Source organism: Cetorhinus maximus, chromosome 7, assembly GCF_964194155.1.
Source record: "Cetorhinus maximus chromosome 7, sCetMax3.hap1.1, whole genome shotgun sequence".
In the NCBI taxonomy this organism is placed as follows: Eukaryota; Metazoa; Chordata; class Chondrichthyes; order Lamniformes; family Cetorhinidae; genus Cetorhinus; species Cetorhinus maximus.
In genome coordinates this window covers 9702686-9722024 of record NC_135885.1, presented here as the reverse complement: position 1 = coordinate 9722024, position 19339 = coordinate 9702686, and the positions used below count along the sequence as shown (strand labels likewise).

At 44.7% G+C, this 19339-nt stretch overlaps 1 protein-coding gene across 1 annotated transcript in view; it reads right to left on the bottom strand.

Moving 5' to 3' along the window:
• The window catches only part of nlgn4xa (neuroligin 4 X-linked a), a 236486-nt gene extending 219881 nt beyond the window's left edge, over positions 1–16605 (bottom strand). The window contains exon 1 of the mRNA XM_078545058.1: positions 15863–16605. Within this exon, the coding sequence (XP_078401184.1) occupies positions 15863–16322 (460 nt within the window). The 5' untranslated portion in view covers positions 16323–16605. The remainder of the gene's footprint in view (positions 1–15862) is intronic.
• Between the last annotated feature and the right edge of the window lie 2734 nt (positions 16606–19339).

Here is a 19339-nt window from a genome sequence, read left to right as displayed (position 1 = left end):
GCAACAAGCAGTTTTATTCTGAAGTCTAGATTCCACAGAAGAGTGGGAGAGAGTTGAGAGGTCATGTGGTATGCCTCTTTTAAAGCTACAGCAGTTTGCATTGGGTAATATTACTGGAGTTTTATAGTTAAACATCTATAAAGGAGTGTTGCCTGGAAGGTGTTTAATTGTGGGCCTGATCAAGTAGAGAGTCTTTATGGGGGAATGTAAGTAAGACTAACCTTAATTGTGCAACTGTGATTGTATGTGCTTAAGTTTTCTTTTATTCTTGTTAATAAAACTTCTACTTTTAATTTTTAAAATCCCAAAAGTGTTACTGTACATTTTACTGCTGAGATCAATACATCTTTTCCTCATTTTCAGGATACAAAAAAAAGAAGGGTATAAGCCAAGTCTACCCCTGGGATTTGGTTTGCGCAACAATTAACATAGGCTGTGGTCATAACAGCATCGGTAATTTAAATGAAATACAGAATGTTATTGGCTGGATACATTTACAGGAGGTTTTTGTTTCATTGCATATAAACAGAGGCATTGGTCTGTAACACTTTGAAAATTGGAACGTTTTACTAAAGAGGCACAAACGTAAGGGGTTGACACCAGGTCCCAGGAGAGGGCTGTGCAGACGCTGCCAAACACTTGGGTTCAGATGCTGGGGAGTGCCCGGGCTCAGTGTTATAAACCGAGTTTCTCACCGTCCAGCCTGAGCAGCCCAGAGTCAGGGCTTCAGATGTGAAAGACCTGAAGCCCCTAACTCAATTCCTTATGTTTCTATAAAGGCACTTTCTGGTAAAAGCCCTTTATGTTGTTTCTCTGGGACTTCAAATGGATTTTTTTTTGCTGAAGTTACAATGGATGATCAAGAATCTTCCCCCTAGATTAATTTTAGTCCCACAGTGTGACCACCTCCTGCTAGATTGTAAGCTGATGTTGCTGGCTGGGGTGACCCTAGGATGGAGTAGAGATTTGGAAAACTATTTTTTCATTCATTCACAGGGTGTGGGCGTCGCTGGCTAGGCCAGCATTTATTGCCCATCCCTAATTGCCCTTGAGAAGGTGGTGGTGAGCTGCCTTCTTCAACCGCTGCAGTCCATGTGGTGTAGGTGCATCCACAGTGCTGTTAGGAACGGAATTGTCAGGCTGTTTTTTTTTAAAAGCCGGACTTTCAGGTCAGTTTCATAGGCAGTTGTTGCACGGCTGCTTCCCACCTTCAGGCAGCTTCGTGGTTCCAATGTTTTTTTTTAAATCCCGCCAGAAAACCCACAAGGCTGCCTGAGGGTGAAATAGTAGTTCCTAATCGTAGAAGCTGCCATGAGAGTGCCCTTGGGTTAAAAGTCTGGTTGGAAAGATGATAAGTCAAATCCCTGTAATCATTTTAGAACCAACTGGATGCATGTGAGGGAGGTGGGGATGGTTGGGGGGGGTAGGATGGGGGGTGGAATGGGGCTGGGGTAGGGGTGTGGGTCAGGGGTTTGGGTGGATTGGGGTGCCATATTTAAGGTTTAGAACCACAAAATTAAATACTGCACACTTCCCAAAATTCTCTTCTGAATTTGAACCAGCATATAAATAGCAGCCGATATTTTCATTATGCCCTTAAGTAGGCGCAATTCTGATGACATGCTGTGTTGTTGTACCAGGAGTTTGAGGATCTTGGTCCTCAACAAAATAAATGCAAGAAACTAAAAGCTGGGAGTGATGCTAAACAGGGTTTTGACTCACTATCACCCGTTTTATCACTCTTGCAAAATACGGGAATGAAATCCCTATTTGTCACTAGGAGATTGCTTCCTAGACAGCACCTTCCAAACCCACAACCACGACCACCTAGAAGTACACGGACAGCAAGCACATGGGAACACCGCCACCTGGAAGTTCCCCTCTAAGCCACTCACCATCCTGACTTGGAAATATATCACCGTTCCTTCACTGTCGTCGGGTCAACATCCTGGAACTCCGTTCCTAACAGCACTGTGGATGCACCTACACCACATGGACTGCAGCAGTTGAAGAAGGCAGCTCACCACCACCTTCTCAAGGGCAATTAGGGATGGGCAATAAATGCTGGCCTAGCCAGCGACGCCCACACCCTGTGAATGAATGAAAAAATAGTTTTCCAAATCTCTACTCCATCCTAGGGTCACCCCAGCCAGCAACATCAGCTTACAATCTAGCAGGAGGTGGTCACACTGTGGGACTAAAATTAATCTAGGGGGAAGATTCTTGATCATCCATTGTAACTTCAGCAAAAAAAAATCCATTTGAAGTCCCAGAGAAACAACATAAAGGGCTTTTACCAGAAAGTGCCTTTATAGAAACATAAGGAATTGAGTTAGGGGCTGCTGGAAATGATTTCTCTCAGGATATTGCTGTCACACTTTTTTTTTGCTATTAGAGTTTCTTATTTATTAATTACATTTTTCTGCTTAATTTGCTTCTTTCTCTCACACTTCAAACAACAATTAGAATTTTTTTAAAAAATACTACTTGCACATTTATTTAGTACAAATATGACGCAACATCAGATGGAACCTGCAGGGATGGGCTGCGAATTAACAGTGTACAACACAATTTGTATGACAGCTTCTGGGGGAAGGGGAAACAATCCAGTTCTGGAGTTAAGGATGTACTGAATTTTTGTACCATGTATCACCCTTCTCTGAAACATTCAGATCAACAATTCAATCTACATTTTTTCTGATCTGCTGGTAGATGTCCGATTGGCAAATCCTGGAGGTAGTGTATTCTTAGCGTAAAAGGGGCGGATGCCATTTGCGGTAATATTGTGGGTTGGTGCCAGGGAAGTCAGAATGGTAAGGTTGTACTAGCTACAGAGTTGAATTGTTTTGTAAATGTAATGATTTCTTTGTAGCCACGTTCCTAACATCAGTTGATTGCTCTTTGGCAATTAGCCTTAGGGGATCAGCATTAGGCCTCCAATTTCACATTGCTACACTCTGCCTACTGCATGAAGATGTAATAAAAGAAAGACAAAACCTACATTTAAATAGCACACTTCATGATATCCAAATATAATATAAGCAATGTTATCAAATGGCAGAGTAGGCTCAAGGGGCCGAATGGCTTTCTTCTGCTCCAAATACATATGTCATTCTGGATGGATGAGATGAGCTGGGCTAAATATTTTGTCATCTATAATTATCTTGCAAACACAGGGTGGAATCATGGCTGGAGTTCTGTTTAGTTTGTTGCTAATGGAAGTTTACTGTGAGCAGGCTTTGTGGGGTGAAATTGCCAGGACAGGAGTGCGTAATGGGCTCATAATGAATCAGTAACCTGTTTTATCCTGCACATGATTCTCAAGAGTCTTTTCCACTGACTTCAATCCTGTCCTTTTGTCTACTTACCTATTATCCCACTCTATCTTGGTGCTTTTATGAGTTTTTTGAGCTATTGAAATATCATGATAAAGTTTGTTGCATAGTAGATATTGAAATTATATTGTAGTGGGAAGCAGCAATCAGCAGAGTATTCAAACGTGCTGATCAAGAAAACACAGATACTATTGTGAACCATTCAGTCTTTGTCCTCTGGCCTCTTAAAAGTTGTATCACACAGAGACACCTGAGGGCTCCAGTGCTTCTCATTGACAGTGAAGACCTACATTGTTCAATCATTCCACTTTGTTGCTTTTGATCTTTCTACCCTGTAAGATTTCTGATAAAATAGAATCCAATTACACACCTTGTATGAAATAATTATATTGAATAATATCATGCATGCAGGCAGGAGAAAGTCTTTTACTTCTACAAAATGGAAAAGATCTTGTGCAGCCTATCTGGGTTGTAAATATTAATCTTTCCCACAAATATGAATTTACTGTCACCATGCTCATATGGTGCAATGTGCAGAACATATTAATGAGGGCTGAGGCAGGCATTAAAATCAACGCTATCATCTGCATAGCGTTATAAATAACTAATGGGATATTTTCCTGTCAAATTAACAATATTACACAATGCTGATAAAGTAAAATTTGTACTCCCTGGTTTATTTAATAGTCGTGATGGGATCACTTATAGGGCATACACAAAGTAACACTGCATTATATCATTGCTGCTCTTAATGTTAATGACTCATGTTGCATTTATATCGGATGATATTTGTAACTAGGTGCCATCAATGAGCGTTATCATTTTACTCGGGCCTTTCTGTATTTGTTTGATGAATTGATTGGTGTATCATGAAAGGGGGAAAAAATATCATGCGCGATTGACGGGGAGGGTTAAAGAAGGGGTGAGGAATAAGGTGTCTGGAAACAGGAGCAGCGTCGGGGCCCATAATTTCTCTCCCTGGCCCTGGCTGACATGGCTGAATGAAGACGTTTTAAAAAATGCTAATTGAACGGGCCTAAATAGTCTAAAGTGTTTTGAGAGCTGAAAGCGAGTGACACAAACTGATGTCGATGGAGGATGTCGGAGCTTGGTTCCTTTTGAAATGCAGATAAACTAGAAATCACCATTTCATGGGCTGAATCTTCCTGTCGGCGTGTGGGGGCGGGACCGATATGCCAACACGTACAGTGACTCACGATGACGTCAGGCGTGCGTCCCAACGTCATCGCACGTCGTCTCGATATTTCATTCGGCGGGCGCCGAAATGTCAATGGCCTATTAAGGCCATTAATAAAGTAATTAAAGTATTTAAGAACGCTACCCGTCCAACCTTCAGGTTGGCGGGCAGGCTTAAAGCCCAAGCGGCCTTCGCGTTTTTCAGGAAACCTCAGCCACGGGTGGGATGAGGTTTCCTGAAGCTTTCATAAAACGATTAAATACATTTTCCCAACTTCGCAAACATGTCCCAACTCATACGACACTGTCACATGAGGGGACGTGCTCAAATAAATTTAAACATCATTTATTAAGGTTTTTTAATTGTCTATTCAATCTCCCTGAGGCAGTTCTGTGCCTCGGGGAGATTGCTGCGCTCTTTCACACACATGCGCAAAGGAGTGCAGGGCCCAACTCTCCCTCCTCTCCCCCCGCACCCGCACAGGTCCGGCCGCACGTTACACTGGGCGGGCCTTAATTGGCCCGCCCACGTAAAATGGCGTCGCGCAACTGATCGCGGGCGTCGATCAGCTCCGCGCCTGCCCCCTCCCGCTCCCACCCAGCCCGCCCGCCATAGGAAACATTCTCCCCCATATGTTTTATCAGATAAAGTCTGTTTTTAATTCTCTAATTCTTTGAAAGAAGTCAGTACGTTAAGAGATTTGGATTAATTAATTGTCCTGTGTTTACAAACATGTGCGAGTGTCTAGGAAAGAATGCTATTGTTATATTTACAGATAAGTCTGTAACCTTCACAAGGAATGAAAAATGAATGAAGTTTAAACAGATGGGCATTGTCACGAGAGTCTCTAGTATATTTGGAAAAAAAGAATTAAATGCTTCATTGGACACTTGGTGTTTAAGGTGCATTTTGATAGGGCAGTATGATCTTGTCAATTAAACATCCTGCGCAACTTGTGAGAAAAGGTTGAAGTTTTGTTGCGCAGAGCGATTTGGTGTGTAAGTCATGTCGGCAGCCTCAAAATTGAGGCCAGGTGGGAAATAGCTCTTAAATGGTCCTTAATTGCTCACTTAGGAGCCACATGGACAAGGTCTTGTTCATCCCATCCTAAAATTTTGTACAGGTTGGGGCTGGGGCAGGGGAGGGTAGTGGGAAGGCCATCTGGAGAATTTTACGAGCACCCCCTTTCTGCCAACCCCCCTGGGGATGGACCTTAAAATTCTGCCCAATGTTTCAATGATTGTGGCCACTCTATGGAATAGGTGACTTCGGGAGATCTATGGTTCCCAAAGCTCTCCAACGCCGGGGTTTTTCCCTGCCTCATTCTGGGACTGCTGTCGGCTAATCGATTAGAGATTGATCGATATGATTAATCAACATCCGTTTTCAATGCATCGAGGATGGTAGACAATGATCTAGGTCGCCCTTGGTCTCCTTTCAGAAAATGCTAGAACTGCTTTGAGGGCGATGGTGGCATAGTGGTAGTATCACCAGACCAATAATACAGAAGGCCTAGCCTAATGCTTTGGGGGCAAGGGTTCAAATCCAGCCATAGCAGGTAGAATCACATAATAAAACTAGAGTACAAAGTCAGCACCAATAAGAGTAACCATGAAGCTATCATTGGTTGTTGAAAGAAATCTGGTTCATAAATGCCTTTTTGAGAAGGAAACCTGCTATCCTCACCCAATCTGGCCTCCATGCAACTCCACGCCCACAGCAATGTGGCTGATTCTTTGGCCTAGTAAGAAGCTCAGTTCAAGGGCAATTAGGATGGACAACAAATGCTGGCTTTGCCAGCGATGCCCACATCCCAAGGGAGAACAAAAGAAATGCAGGTTCCATCAGTACCTGAAGGTGACAGCCCACTTACTCTCCTTCAGATTGTGCATCACCAGAATTCTCCAACTTTAACTCATTGACAATTCAAGCTCTCGTCCAACGCGCAAATTTGTTTAAATGAGAAAATCAGACGAGCTTTTTCTTGCCAACCAGTTGCTAAGCGACTTCTCTTTTCAAATATCTTATTCTCTGGCTCGTAGTCAGTGCTCGAATCACTGTCAGAATGTGTACCCCAGCAGAAAATGCATCAGCCCTTAAAAGCATTAATATGATTTAATGCCTCCTTTATCAATATTCTGTGGAGAATTGATCAAGCGGGTCTTAGCCCTGGCAGTAGTCTCAGCCCCAAGTCAAAAGGTTGTGGGTTCAAATCCCACACCAAAGGCTTGAATTGTAGGGAGGCGGTGGTGTGATTGTACTGATGTTGGGCTAACAATCCAGTAGCCCAGGCTAATGTTCTATGGATATGGGTTCAAATCCCGCCACAGCAGCTGATAGAATTAAAATTTAATTAATAAATCTGATGACCGTGAAGCTACCAGTGGTTGTTGTAAAAACCCATCTGGTTCACGAATGCTTTGCAGGGAAGGAAATCTGCCGACCTTACCCAGTCTGGCCGACGTGTGACTCTACCCACAGCAAAGTGGTTGACTCCTAACTGCCCTCTGAAATGACCCAGCATGACTCTCAGTTGAAGGGCAATTAGGGATGAGCAGCAAACTCTGGCCTTGCCAGCGATGCCCACATCCCATGAAAAAAATCCAAGCTGGCAGTCTGGAAGCAGTGCTGAAATGTTGGAGGTGCCATCTTCCTCCATGCTGCATTGGGAGTGCCTAGGTTTTGTGCCAACATTTTTGGAGTGAGACTTGAACCCTTTTGACTCAGAAATGAGAGTGTTACCCACAGTGCTATAGGTGACATTACGCCCAGTCAGGACTAGGAAGCTGAAGACTGGAGTGGAGAAATGTCTGTGCGTACACAGCAGGTCAGTCAGCAACTAGAACAGAAAGATTGCCTGAGGTTGTGAGTAGGACCTTATGTTCGAACACGCACCTACAGAACCCTTTCTAATGAAATATGCCACCATCTCTTTTTTTCTGTCAGGCCTACTACAGATTGCTCAATCCTCTAAATTACTTTCAGATTGTGCTGAGAAGGGAGGTATGTTGCCAAAGCTTTTCATCCTGCACTCATCAGGACAAATGCAAGAGTACCAAATTTCAAATAATCATAACAATTTGTACGACAGGAGGAAAGGGCGCTGATTGGCTGGCAAGTTGGCTCTGATTGGCTGAGGCATTGCCATAGGCTCCCCAAGCTCTCCAGCTAATTCAAAAAAAAGTTGCTCTGTCATTTCGTTGAGATGTTAAACCAAGACCCCATCCGATCTCTCAGGTGGGTGCAGTAGTTCCCATGGCAGTATTTAAATGAAGAGCTCAGGAGTTTTCCCCATGTCCTGGTCAACCTGGGAACTTGCTGTACACAAATTTGCCGCCGTGTGTCCAACATTACAATAGAGACTAGGCTTCATTGGCTGAAAAGTGCTTTGGGACATCCTGACATTGTGATGGGCGCTGATCTTTTTATTCCCTTTACTGGTATAATAGTAAAGACAGCCTATTCTTTTTGTCACCGAGTCAAAGGTCAGATATTGAGAAAGACAGGACTAGGGCAAAGGAGTGAGGTCATGGTTTCTCAGGTCTGATAAAAACTCACTGAAAGCCTCAGTTAACTTATTATTTCGTCACATTGCAAAATACAAATTTAGCCAGAAAAGAACATGCTTTTTTGCACAAAGTTAACTAGAAACCGGCAATTCAGTTTGCTCGTGTTTCTGCTGCACATGAACATCATCCCACCCTACCTCTTATAAGCCCATCACCACATCCTTCTTTCCTTTCTCCCTCATATGCTTATCCAGCTTCCTCTTAAACACACCTATGCTATTCACCGCAACTACCCCATGTGGTAGCATCTTGCACTTTCTCACCACTGTCTGGGTCCCTGAATTTCTTATTAGATTTGTTAGTGGCTATCTCATATTTATGACCACTGGGCTTGGACTCCCCCACAATTGAAAACATCTTCTCTATAAGGTTGCCAGATGTGATTAAATGTGTGCCTGGAGATTTCATCACATGACTCGCCCCCGCACACCGGCCATTAGTCGGCCAACACATCCATGCTTGTGACGTACTGCCCCCTCCTACAGCAACTGGGAAGCAAAAAGACTCATTGCCCAATTCGATGCTGCTTTACTGTCAGCCAAAGAGTCTTTGTCCCCCCATTTTCAATAATTTTATATCTGGTAAAGAGGAATGTTCAAATGACAAAAAACAAACAATCTTTTTTAATGCCCCAATGATTTTTCTCCAGGGTTGCACACAACAATGTCCTGGAGATTGATCTTCAATCCCTGGAGAGTCCAGGTCAATACCTCCATACCTTTAGCCTCTTGAATGGCTCCATAATGTTAATGAACTCCACGGGGGCCATTGACCCCATTGTCTTCTCTTGAGAAAAGATTCCCAGCCTGGTAAGTCTTTCCTGATAGTTGCAACATGTCAGACTAGGTACCACCCTTGTGAATCTTTACCTTTGCAATTTCTCCAGTGCCTCTGTTTTTTTTTGTATTTCAGGGGCAGTTCACTGTGCTCCAAGTAGAGTGTGGTCTAACCGAGATGCTGTACAAGTTCAACATCATTTCCTTGCATTTCAATACTATTCCTCTAGAAATGAATCCCAATGCTGTTCTGTACTTCTTAATGGCTTTAAGGACATTTTGGCCTCTTGTTTCGTATCTTAGAAATTCCTAGATATCACATCCAAAAATTGGACCATCTCTCAGAAGTTAGAGCTGCTACCAACTCCAAGACCCTGCACAGTTAGTGGGCCAACCATGTAATCATGTCACTCAGGAGTGGATTAATCTGCTCTGGTGTTCACCCCTTGTAAAAAAAAAACTGTTCAATTCATTTTAATTTCTCACTATTTCAAACATCTTGTTCACCCGCTACTTGAGTTTAAGTTGCATTAATAACTTTGAGCTGTCAGGGGGTTTCTTGCTACTTTAAAAACAATGCTGAAGCAATAATTTCTCTTGGCACCACAGAGTACTTAACAAGAACTGCATACTCCCTTATAAATGTATTTATGGAAAAATCCTTGCAAGCTGGTCATTTGAGCTTATGCACAGTTATATAATAATAATGATGACAACTTGATTAATATAGCATCTTTAACATAATAACATATTCCAAGCTACTTTACAGGAACAAGTACTAAACAAAATCTGACTCCTAGCCACAAAGGGAGGTATTGGAACAGATAACTTTCATCAAAGAGGTAGGCTTTAAGGAGCATCTTAAAGAAGGAGAGAAAGGTACAGAAGCAGAGAGGTTTCCTATCGGGAATTCCAGAGCTTAGAGCTGACAGCTGATGGCACGGCAGTAAAGAGTGGAACAATTAAAAACGGGAATTCTGAAGAGATCAGAGTTAGCCGAGCACAGAGGTCTCAGAGGGTTGTGGTCCTGGGCAGGGATGAGGCAATGGAGGGATTTGAAAGCTAGGGTGAGACTTTTAAAATTAAATCATTGCAAGACTAGGGCCCATATAAGTCAGTGAGCACAGGGGTGATGTGCAAACGAGGCTTGATGCGAGTTAAGATGCGGGCCACAGAGTTTTGATGAGCTGAAGTTCACGACCAGCGAAGGCCAGCCAGGAGAGCTTTGGCATAGACAGGTCTAGAGGTAACAAGGACGTGGACGAGGGCTTCAGCAACACATGAGCTGAGGCAGGGATGGAGCCAGGCGATGTTACAGAGGTGGCAATATACAGAACTGTTAAAAGAAAGGAGATGGTTTTGGAAGCTCATCTCAGAATCAAACAGGATCTCATAGCCTCTTTCAGCCTCAGAGAGTGGACAGCGAGAGGGATGGAGTCAGCGGCCAAGCAACAGAGTTTGTGAAGAGTCTTTGCTCTTCCCAATATCTAATCGGACGGAATTTCTGACCATCCTTGCCCAAATGTTGGGTATAACAAAGCAATGTTGAAGGAGGGTTTGGGAGAGAGGTGGTGGTGTGGTAGAGCTGAATGTCACCAGTGTACATGTGGAACCTCCTCAACCCCTTAGTGCAACATCTTGACTAGAATCTGTGACAGAGAGTCAGTGCAGTTTCAGATATAGTCAAGGTACCACTGATATGGTGCTTGTAGTTAGACAGCTCCAGAAGAAATGCCAAGAACAGAACATGGACCCCTAAAACTCCCCTTGACATCAAGGCCAAATTTGACTGAGTGTGGCGTCAAGGAGCCCTAGCAAAACTGGAGTCAATGGGAATCAGGGAGAAAACTCTCCGCTGGTTGGAATCATATCTAGCACAAAGGAAGATGGTTGTAGTTGTTGGAGGTCAGTCACCTCAGTTCCAGGACATCACTGCAGGAGTTCTTCAGGAGAGTGTTCTAGGCTCAACCATCTTCAGCTGCTTCATCAATGACCTTCCTTCCATCATAAGATCAGAAGTGGGGATGTTCACTGATGATTGCACAATGTTCAGCACCATTCACGACTCCTCAGATACTGAAGCTGTCCATGTCCAAATGCATCAAGACCTGGACAATATCCAGGCTTGGGCTAACAAGTGGCAAGTAACATTCGCACCACACAAGTGCCAGGCAGTGACCAAATCCAACAGGAGAAAATCTAACCTGGATGAGTGCAACTCCAACAACACTCAAGAAGCTTGACACCATCCAGGACAAAGCAGCCCACTGATTGGCACCCTATCCACAAACATTCACGCCCTCCACCACCGATGCACAGTGGCAGCAGTATGTACCATCTACAAGATGCACTGCAGGAACTCACCACGCCTCCTTTGACAGTACCTTCCAAACCCACGACCACTACCATCTAGAAGGACAAGGGCAGCAGACGCATGGGAACACAACCACCTGGAAGTTCCCCTCCAAGCCATTCACCATCTTGATTTGGAAATATATCGTCATTCCTTTGCTGTCGCTGGGTCAAAATTCTGGAACGACCAGCACTGCGTGTGCACCTACACCACATGGGCTGCTGCAGTTCAAGAAGGCAGCTCGCCACCGCCTTCTCAAGGGCAATTAGGGATGGGCAATAAATGCTGGCCCGGCCAGTGATGCCCACATCCCATGAATGTATAAAAAAGTTTATTGTCCTGAGCAAGGCCTTTGACACAGTCAACTATGAAGTTCTTTTGGAGGGTAATGGAGAAATTTGACTGCCCTAAGAAATTCGTCACAATGATTCGACAGTTCCGCAATGGCATCGTGCATGTCTAGGATAATGTTGACCCATTCCCAACCAATAATGGAGTAAAACAGGGCTGCGAGCTAGAATTAGCCCCCTTCATCATGTCTTCCTCTGCTATGCTCTCTGATGCCTTTCATGATGAGGACTCTGGTAGGGAAATCAGATATTGCTGCTCAACCTGAGACGACTCCAGGCAATGATTCAGATCTCCGACGATGTACTTCACGATTTCCTATTTGCAGATGACTGTGCACTAGCTGCCAATTCAGAGCCAGGCATACAAATTAGCATGGACTTGTTCTCCAATGCATGTGACAACTCCGGCCTTACAATCAGCACAAGGAAAACTGAAGTAATGCACCAGCCTAGTCCAGGAAAGCCCTATTTCAAGCCCAAGTTTTCAGTCCATCGCCAGAACCTGTCAGCAGTGTTTCCCACAGACAGAACATACAATATTTCTCCCTCTTATCCTCTTATCCCAGCAGCACACTCTCTCAAGCTGTCTATGTTGATAACGAGACACATGCAACACTTTAAACGTGAATCTGGGAATGAGGAGGTGGACGTTTGCCTATCAGACTCAACATCTATAGACTAACAGTCCTGCCCACTCTGATTTACACATCCTGGACTGTGTTTTTTTTATTATTCGTTCGTGGGATGTGGGCATCACTGGTTAGGCCAGCATTTATTACCCAACCCTAATTGCCCTTGTTCAGAGGGCATGTAAGAGTCAACCACATTGCTCTGTGTCTGGAGTCACATGTAGGCCAGGTCAGGTATGGACAGCAGATTTTCCTTTAGTGAACCAGATGGGTTTTTACAACAATCGACAATGGTTTCCTGGTCATCATTAAACTTTTAATTCTAAATTTTTTATTGAATTCAAATTCCGCCATCTGACGTGGTGGGATTCAAACCCAGGCCCCCAGAGCATTACCCTGGGTCTCTGGATCACCAGTCCAGTGATAATGCCACTATACCACCGCCTCCCAGCCTAGAGGAGCAACCACCTTCAGCTCAGCTGCCTTCAGAAGCTTCTGAAGGTCAGATGGCAGGACAAGATGGCAGACACTGAGGTGCTCACCCGAGCTGATAGGCCAAGCATCCTCAGACAGTCATAACTGAGTTGGGGCCGGTCATGTAGCCACTCGCTTACCAAAGTGAATCTTCCATGGAGAGCTCTGACTCTGGGGTCCACTCTCGTGGCAGTCAAAGGAAGCACTAAAAGCACACTCCGACCACTTCCCCTCGGACTTTTGGTATTGACCTTTGAGTCCCGGGAGAAGCTCGCCCAGGACCGCTGCACCTGGCGCAACCAAATGAAAAACAGTGCGGAAAACACATATCAGAGGCAGAGAGTATGCACAGGGAGAGGAAATCCTCGGCCAGAAACTCATCCAATTCTCAATCAGCTGTGCTATCCTGTCATATATTCAGCAGAACCTGCCAGGCAGAAACCAACATGCCCACCAGAACCCTATCAAACACCCCAGATGGTGAACATGGTCACCTTCACCTCAAAGAATGAATGAGGAGCCTGATGTCATGTTTTCAGATGATGTCACCGAGGGACAGCATGTAGTTGCTTAAGAGGAGGAGGCCAAGGCTAGATACAGCTAGTAATTTGAGGCTTTTACCTATTGCTGTGCTCTATGCCACTCTCTAGTCAGGGAGAAAGTAGACCCTCAGTGGCATTTAATTGTCTTGCCACTTGCTACTTGAGAGTAGCATTCTGCTGGCTCTTTGGCAGCATTAGGGTTGCCAACTCTAGTAAGAGGCAGGTCTGACCCACCATGCCACATTCTGCACCATGGGTAGGGCATGGAGAGTGGGCCCTGAATCCACCCCAGCAGAAATGGAGATCAAATCCTGTGCTAGCACCAATCTGGTCTGATCCAGCCAACTGGCCTGACCGAGGTGTCTAAGTTGCTGTGGCAACATGCATTATATTACATGCATGTTGTAGTCTGGAGCTATGAATACTGAGGCTCCAATTTTTTTTTCCATCACATGGCCGACCAGGAATTTCTCCTGCTCTTACTGCCTGCCATCGGCACGTGTTGGAAGGATTTACAAGTTGACCCTCAACCTGTTTGGCCGCTTTACAAACACACCTTCCTCGGCCATCATAGTCCAGGGGCGGGACTTGAACCCAGAGCTTCTGGCTCAGAAGGGAGGGACACTACCCACTGTGCCACAGGACCTCCCATTGTGCTCCACGCAACACATACAGTGGTGTAATGACCACAGAGTTACGAAAAGGAAGGCAAGCATATAAGGGCAGACAAAAGTGAAGGAAGCCACTGCGCTTTTTCATTTTTCTGGAAGAAAATCTACAGTAAACACAAAAGAATCAACTAACCGTCTTTCAATTGTCATCAGACATATTAAAAAGAGCTACACTCTCAATAAAAAAAGCAGCAGCTATTGTTCCAAACACTATTATAGTTATGATGAAAACAATTTGCAATAGCCTCAGCACCATTCCACCTCCCCATGCACCCCCGCCCCCCCCTACCAAACCTCAACAACTAGCAGGGATTCAATCGGGCCATTGTACTAATTTTCAGGAGCCTATTAGGTTAGCTGCAGTTAGTAATCGTGTTTGTATTCTAGATTCCTGAAACATTGAAGAACGGTAGCAATTATTAAAGATATTTTAGCTTGCTTGACATTTTTGTCTTTTTTTTTAAAAAAAACTGTATTTGGATTAAAAGGAGCTTGTTTCTGGTTTCCTCAGAGTTTGGCTAATCTTTAGCACCGGGGTGTGGGTTGGTGGGGCACGGACAGGAAAGTGGAGATAAAGCCGCAATCTGATCAGTCATGTTCTTATTAACTGGCAGAGCAGGCTCAAGGGGCCGAATGGCCTACTCCTGCTTCTATTTCTCATGTTCTTATTATAAATGAAAATAAAATGAAAGCTGATATTCCCTCAGGAGCCTTGGAGGGTAAAAAGACTTCTGTTCCATTCTAGGCCGCCACAGGGAGAAATTGTTTTGAGCATATTTACAGTATCGTTGCTTTTTTTTTGTCACAGAGACTTCAAAGTATCCCACTTGAAGTTAAATCGAGGCTACAGGTACAAGGTACTCGTGCCCAATTGATCTCTGCTCATATCTATGCTCCATAAGAGCCTTCATCTGGTCTCCCCTCTTTATCTCATCCTATCCGCAGACCCGTTTAAAGTAAGAGTCGCGTTATGAAGGGGGCTGACGAAATGGACGCAGGCAAACGTACAGACTTGGGCAGTGAGTTACCAAGGAAGGCCATTGAGGCCCACGGTCGAAAGTGACCCCAGCGGGCAATCAGAAGGGAAAGGAGGAAGAATGGAGGAGCCTGGAGAAAGGGAAGAGGAATGCAGCTCTGAATAGAAGTCACTCTCAACTCGAAAGGTTGAGTAGATGCTACTACACCCGCTTAACTCTGTTTTTATTGCAGATCGCCAGCACCTGCAGTATTTTGCTTTTATTAATCTTGTGGTGAAAATTAAGGTGAGTGGGTGGGGCTGTGGTGATCTCTCTAGAGATTTGGCTTTATAATCTGATTCAAGGCAGCTTGCCAAAAACTGTGCTTGCTGTGAAGTGCTGAAAAGAATCGGGGTGGGGGTGGGGGTGGGGGGGAGCTAAATGGAAGAGTGTCCATATGTGGGTAATCGAGGTTACAGTGCCATTGATTGGCCGAGGATAAGTCATGCCATCATCATGTAAATGCCTCAGGAGGTTGGAGGTCTGTAAAGGAACCCCCATAAGGGGTGGAGGGTGAAGAACAGCAGCTCACAGTCAGAATAAATAAAATCAGACAACTTATACAAGTGGGTCGCCTGTTTCCTGTGTATAACTAATCGTACCTGATTATTAAAACTGCGTATTGCTACCATATTGGTTCATTTGTTTAGCTCTGTGCAAAGGCTGCTTGAATTTGCTTATCTTTTCCCCTCTTTCTAAAAACCCTTACGCTCTAAATATAACCACCTCCTGGGGAATCTGTACTGGACAGAGATTTTCTAACATGAAAATTAACCTCGAGGACCGCCTGGGTTTGAAGGAGTACCTACCTAACGAAGGTAGACAAACACGGTCAGCATTGCTGGGGAAAGGAAAACCGGCTCAATCAATCAATCAACATTGACTTCTTTTTCCACCCTCCTCTTTGCTTCCCAATTTCCTGGTATTTTTTTTAAACGTGGCAACTTACCATCCTCAGTCGGGACATAGACGTTCAGGTAAAGGCAGTCTTCGCTTTGATCTTGAATGTAAGTGGCCACGATATCCAAATTGGAGGTAAACCATACAGGTAGCATGACATCAGGCAAAATCCCATGAATATTTTGAGGGCAGACTGGGGCGAAGTGGGTAGCATTCCGAACGCCAGTCCAGGAGGATGGGGACTCTGGGTGCTGGAAGCGCCTCTCGCCAGTCGGAGCCGAGGCGTACGGTATTCCAAGGTATTGGTCCACAGGTCCCAGGATCTCATTGGGAAGAGGTGTTCTGACCCCTCGGAGCTTCCCGTAGTTGGTGGTGACTATGGGGTAGTTTTCCTGGCAGGTGAGGAGGCCGATCTGCGTGGCAAGGCTTGTTATCCAGAGCAGGACGTTTAGATTCAAGGTAGGGGCAAGAACAAAAGAGATCCATGGTATTCCATTTGAGTTGGACATTGTTTATGATCCAAATCTGGCATGCAACCTTCCAGAAGTGAAAAAAGCAGTTCTGGTTTCAGGCTGGGAGATGGTGCCGTACTTTACCTATTGCAACTGGACTCAGATCCAGAGGGATCCATTTAAAACCGAGGAGAACCAATCAATTGCATTAAACCCTGGTTTTATCCATCTGAGTCTACGATTACCATCTTGTGATCAGGGTACCACCTCCAATTGGACTGAAATGAAGACAAGGTGCTCACCTTGAACAACGCGGTCTTTCTGCCAAGGCGATTTCGGAGGACTGGCCAACCTGAAGAGCAAGAAAAAGAAGATGATAATTCAAACTGATGCCTTGACAGAGAGATAAACAAAAGGAAGATACTATGCAGCCAATAAGACAGCATCTTTTTTAAGGCACATACATGATAGTACTGAATAAGACGGACTGGGCCGAATGAGTAATACTGAGGGCTAATTTTTGACTTGCATCCTGGTATTATTGCACCGAATGACACAGAATCTACAACACAGAAACAGGTCCAAATGGTTTAAGCTCCACATGAGCCTCCTCCCCCCTCTATTCATCTAACCAAGCAGCAGATACATCTAACCTGTTCTCCCTCATGAGTTTATTTGGCTTCCCCTACGACACACCTTTGGGACAAAATCCTGGAATTCCCCCCTTAACAGCACTGTGGGTGCACCTACACCACATGGACTGCAGCGGTTCAAGAAGATGGCACGCCACCGCCTTCTCAAGGGCAACTAGGGGTGGGCAACAAACTCTGGCCTAGCCAGCGATGCCCACATCCTGTGAAAGAATAAAGTAAACTATGCTATATGTCTCAACTGTGGTAGCCAGTTCCACACGTTCCAACAACTCTCTGGGTAAAGAAATTTCTCCTGCATTCTTGGTAGATTTATTAGTAACTGTCTTATCTTTATGGTCCCTAGCTTTTGTAATTTCCTACAAGTGGAAATATCTTTCCTCTGTCTTGTACATGGTATTAAACCTCATTATAATTTTTCAGACCTCTATCAGGTCAACTCTTTTTTCCCCAAAGAAAAGAGCCTAACCCTATCTAATCAATTACAATTAAAATAATTGATAATGTTAAATTAATTACATAAATGTAACTTGTTGTTGTTCAGTCTTTCCCAATAGTAATAGCCTCTTGGCTTTGGTACATCTTTTTTGCAAATCCTCCAGTGCCCCTAGATCCTTTTCATAATGTGAAGACCAGAACCGTGCACAATACTCTAAATGTGGTTTAACCAAAGCCCCACTTCATTTTTAAAATTCCCACTCTGATTTAAAATTGTTAAAATGTAAACATGTTAAACTTGGCTAAACCACATTTTATAAATGAAATGGGGCTTTACCAAGAGCCAATGTAGGTCAGAAGGTGCAGGGGTGATGGAACAGGACTTTGTGTGGGGGGAATAGAGCTTCGGATGAGTACAAGGTGATGTCGGGTGAAGATGGGAGGCCAGGCAGGAGATCATTGCAATGACCAAGCCTAGAGGTAACAAAGGCATGGGTGAGGGTTTCAGCAGCAGGTGAGCTGAGGCAGGGGCAGAGTCAGGCAATGTTACAGAGGTGAAAGTACACAGCCTGGGTGGTGGAGCAGGTATGTGATCAAAAACCCATCTATATTGCCACAAGGCCGGGCCCCTTTGTTTTTGAAAACATGACTTTTCAGCTTTTAACTGACTGGAAATTTTGCAATGAGCCAGAAAATGAGACAGGAAAGTACTTAAAAATGCAAGGCCACCTTTCAAGGTGAAGGTGAAAAACAAACAAACCTGCAGAGCCATCAAAACTCGTTATTGTCTATGGAAGTGACATTAAAATGCAAAGTGCTGGACGTTTAAACATATTATTTTAATGTTCTGCTTTCGTTTCTAACTTCCTTTATTTCTGATGGCTGCGTGTGTGTGTGTGTATATGTGTGTGTATGTGTGTATGTAGGTGTGTGTGTGTGTAAGTGGGTGTGTGTAGGTGGACGTGTGTAGGTGGGTGTGTGAGGGTGTGTGTGTGTGTGTAAGTGGGTGCGCGTAGGTGGATGTGTGAGGGTGTGTGTGTGCGTGTGTGTAGGTGTGTGTGTAGGTGTTGTGTGTGTGTAAGTGGGTGTATGTAGGCGGGTGTGCATAGGTGGGTGTGTGAGGGTGTGTGTGTGTGTGTGTAAGTGGGTGTGTGTAGGTCGATGTGTGAGGGTAGGTGGGTGTGTGTGTGTGAGGGTGTGTGTAGGTGTGCGTGTGTAGGTGTGGGTGTGTGTTGTGTGTGTGTAAGTGGGTGTGTGTAGGCGGGTGTGCGTAGGTGGGTGTGTGGGGGGTGTGTGTGTGTGTAAGTGGGTGTGTGTAGGTCGATGTGTGAGGGTAGGTGCGTGTGTGTGTGTGTGTGTGTGTGAGGGTGTGTGTAGGTGTGCGTGTGTAGGTGTGGGTGTGTGTTGTGTGTGTGTAAGTGGGTGTGTGTAGGCGGGTGTGCGTAGGTGGGTGTGTGAGGAGGTGTGTGTGTGTGTAAGTGGGTGTGTGTAGGTCGATGTGTGAGGGTAGGTGCGTGTGTGTGTGGGTGTGTGAGGGTGTGTGTAGGTGTGCGTGTGTAGGTGAGTGTGTGTGGGTGTGTGGGTGTGTGAGGGTGTGTGTGTGTAGGTGTGCGTGTGTAGGTGAGTGTGTGTGTGTGTGTGTGTGGGTGTGTGAGGGTGTGTGTAGATGTGCGTGTGTAGGTGAGTGTGTGTGTCTGTGTGTGTGTGTGAGGGTGTGTGTGGGACATTGTATTTTTATTCATTTTTTCTCGGTTTCGAGGTTAGTAAATTTACTCTTTTTTTAACTCAATAAAACCTTGTTTGATTGGCTCCTTGTTGTTCATCGCTTAAGTAGTTTAATGCATTCTGATTTGGAAAAGGCATATCTTCACAAAAAAGAAACCTAAACCTTTGTTTGAAAGAATAGCTGCCACAGACAGACCCACCCAAAACCCCCTGGAAATACACAATGGGTGAAATATAACAGGACAGGCTGCAGCCACTGAG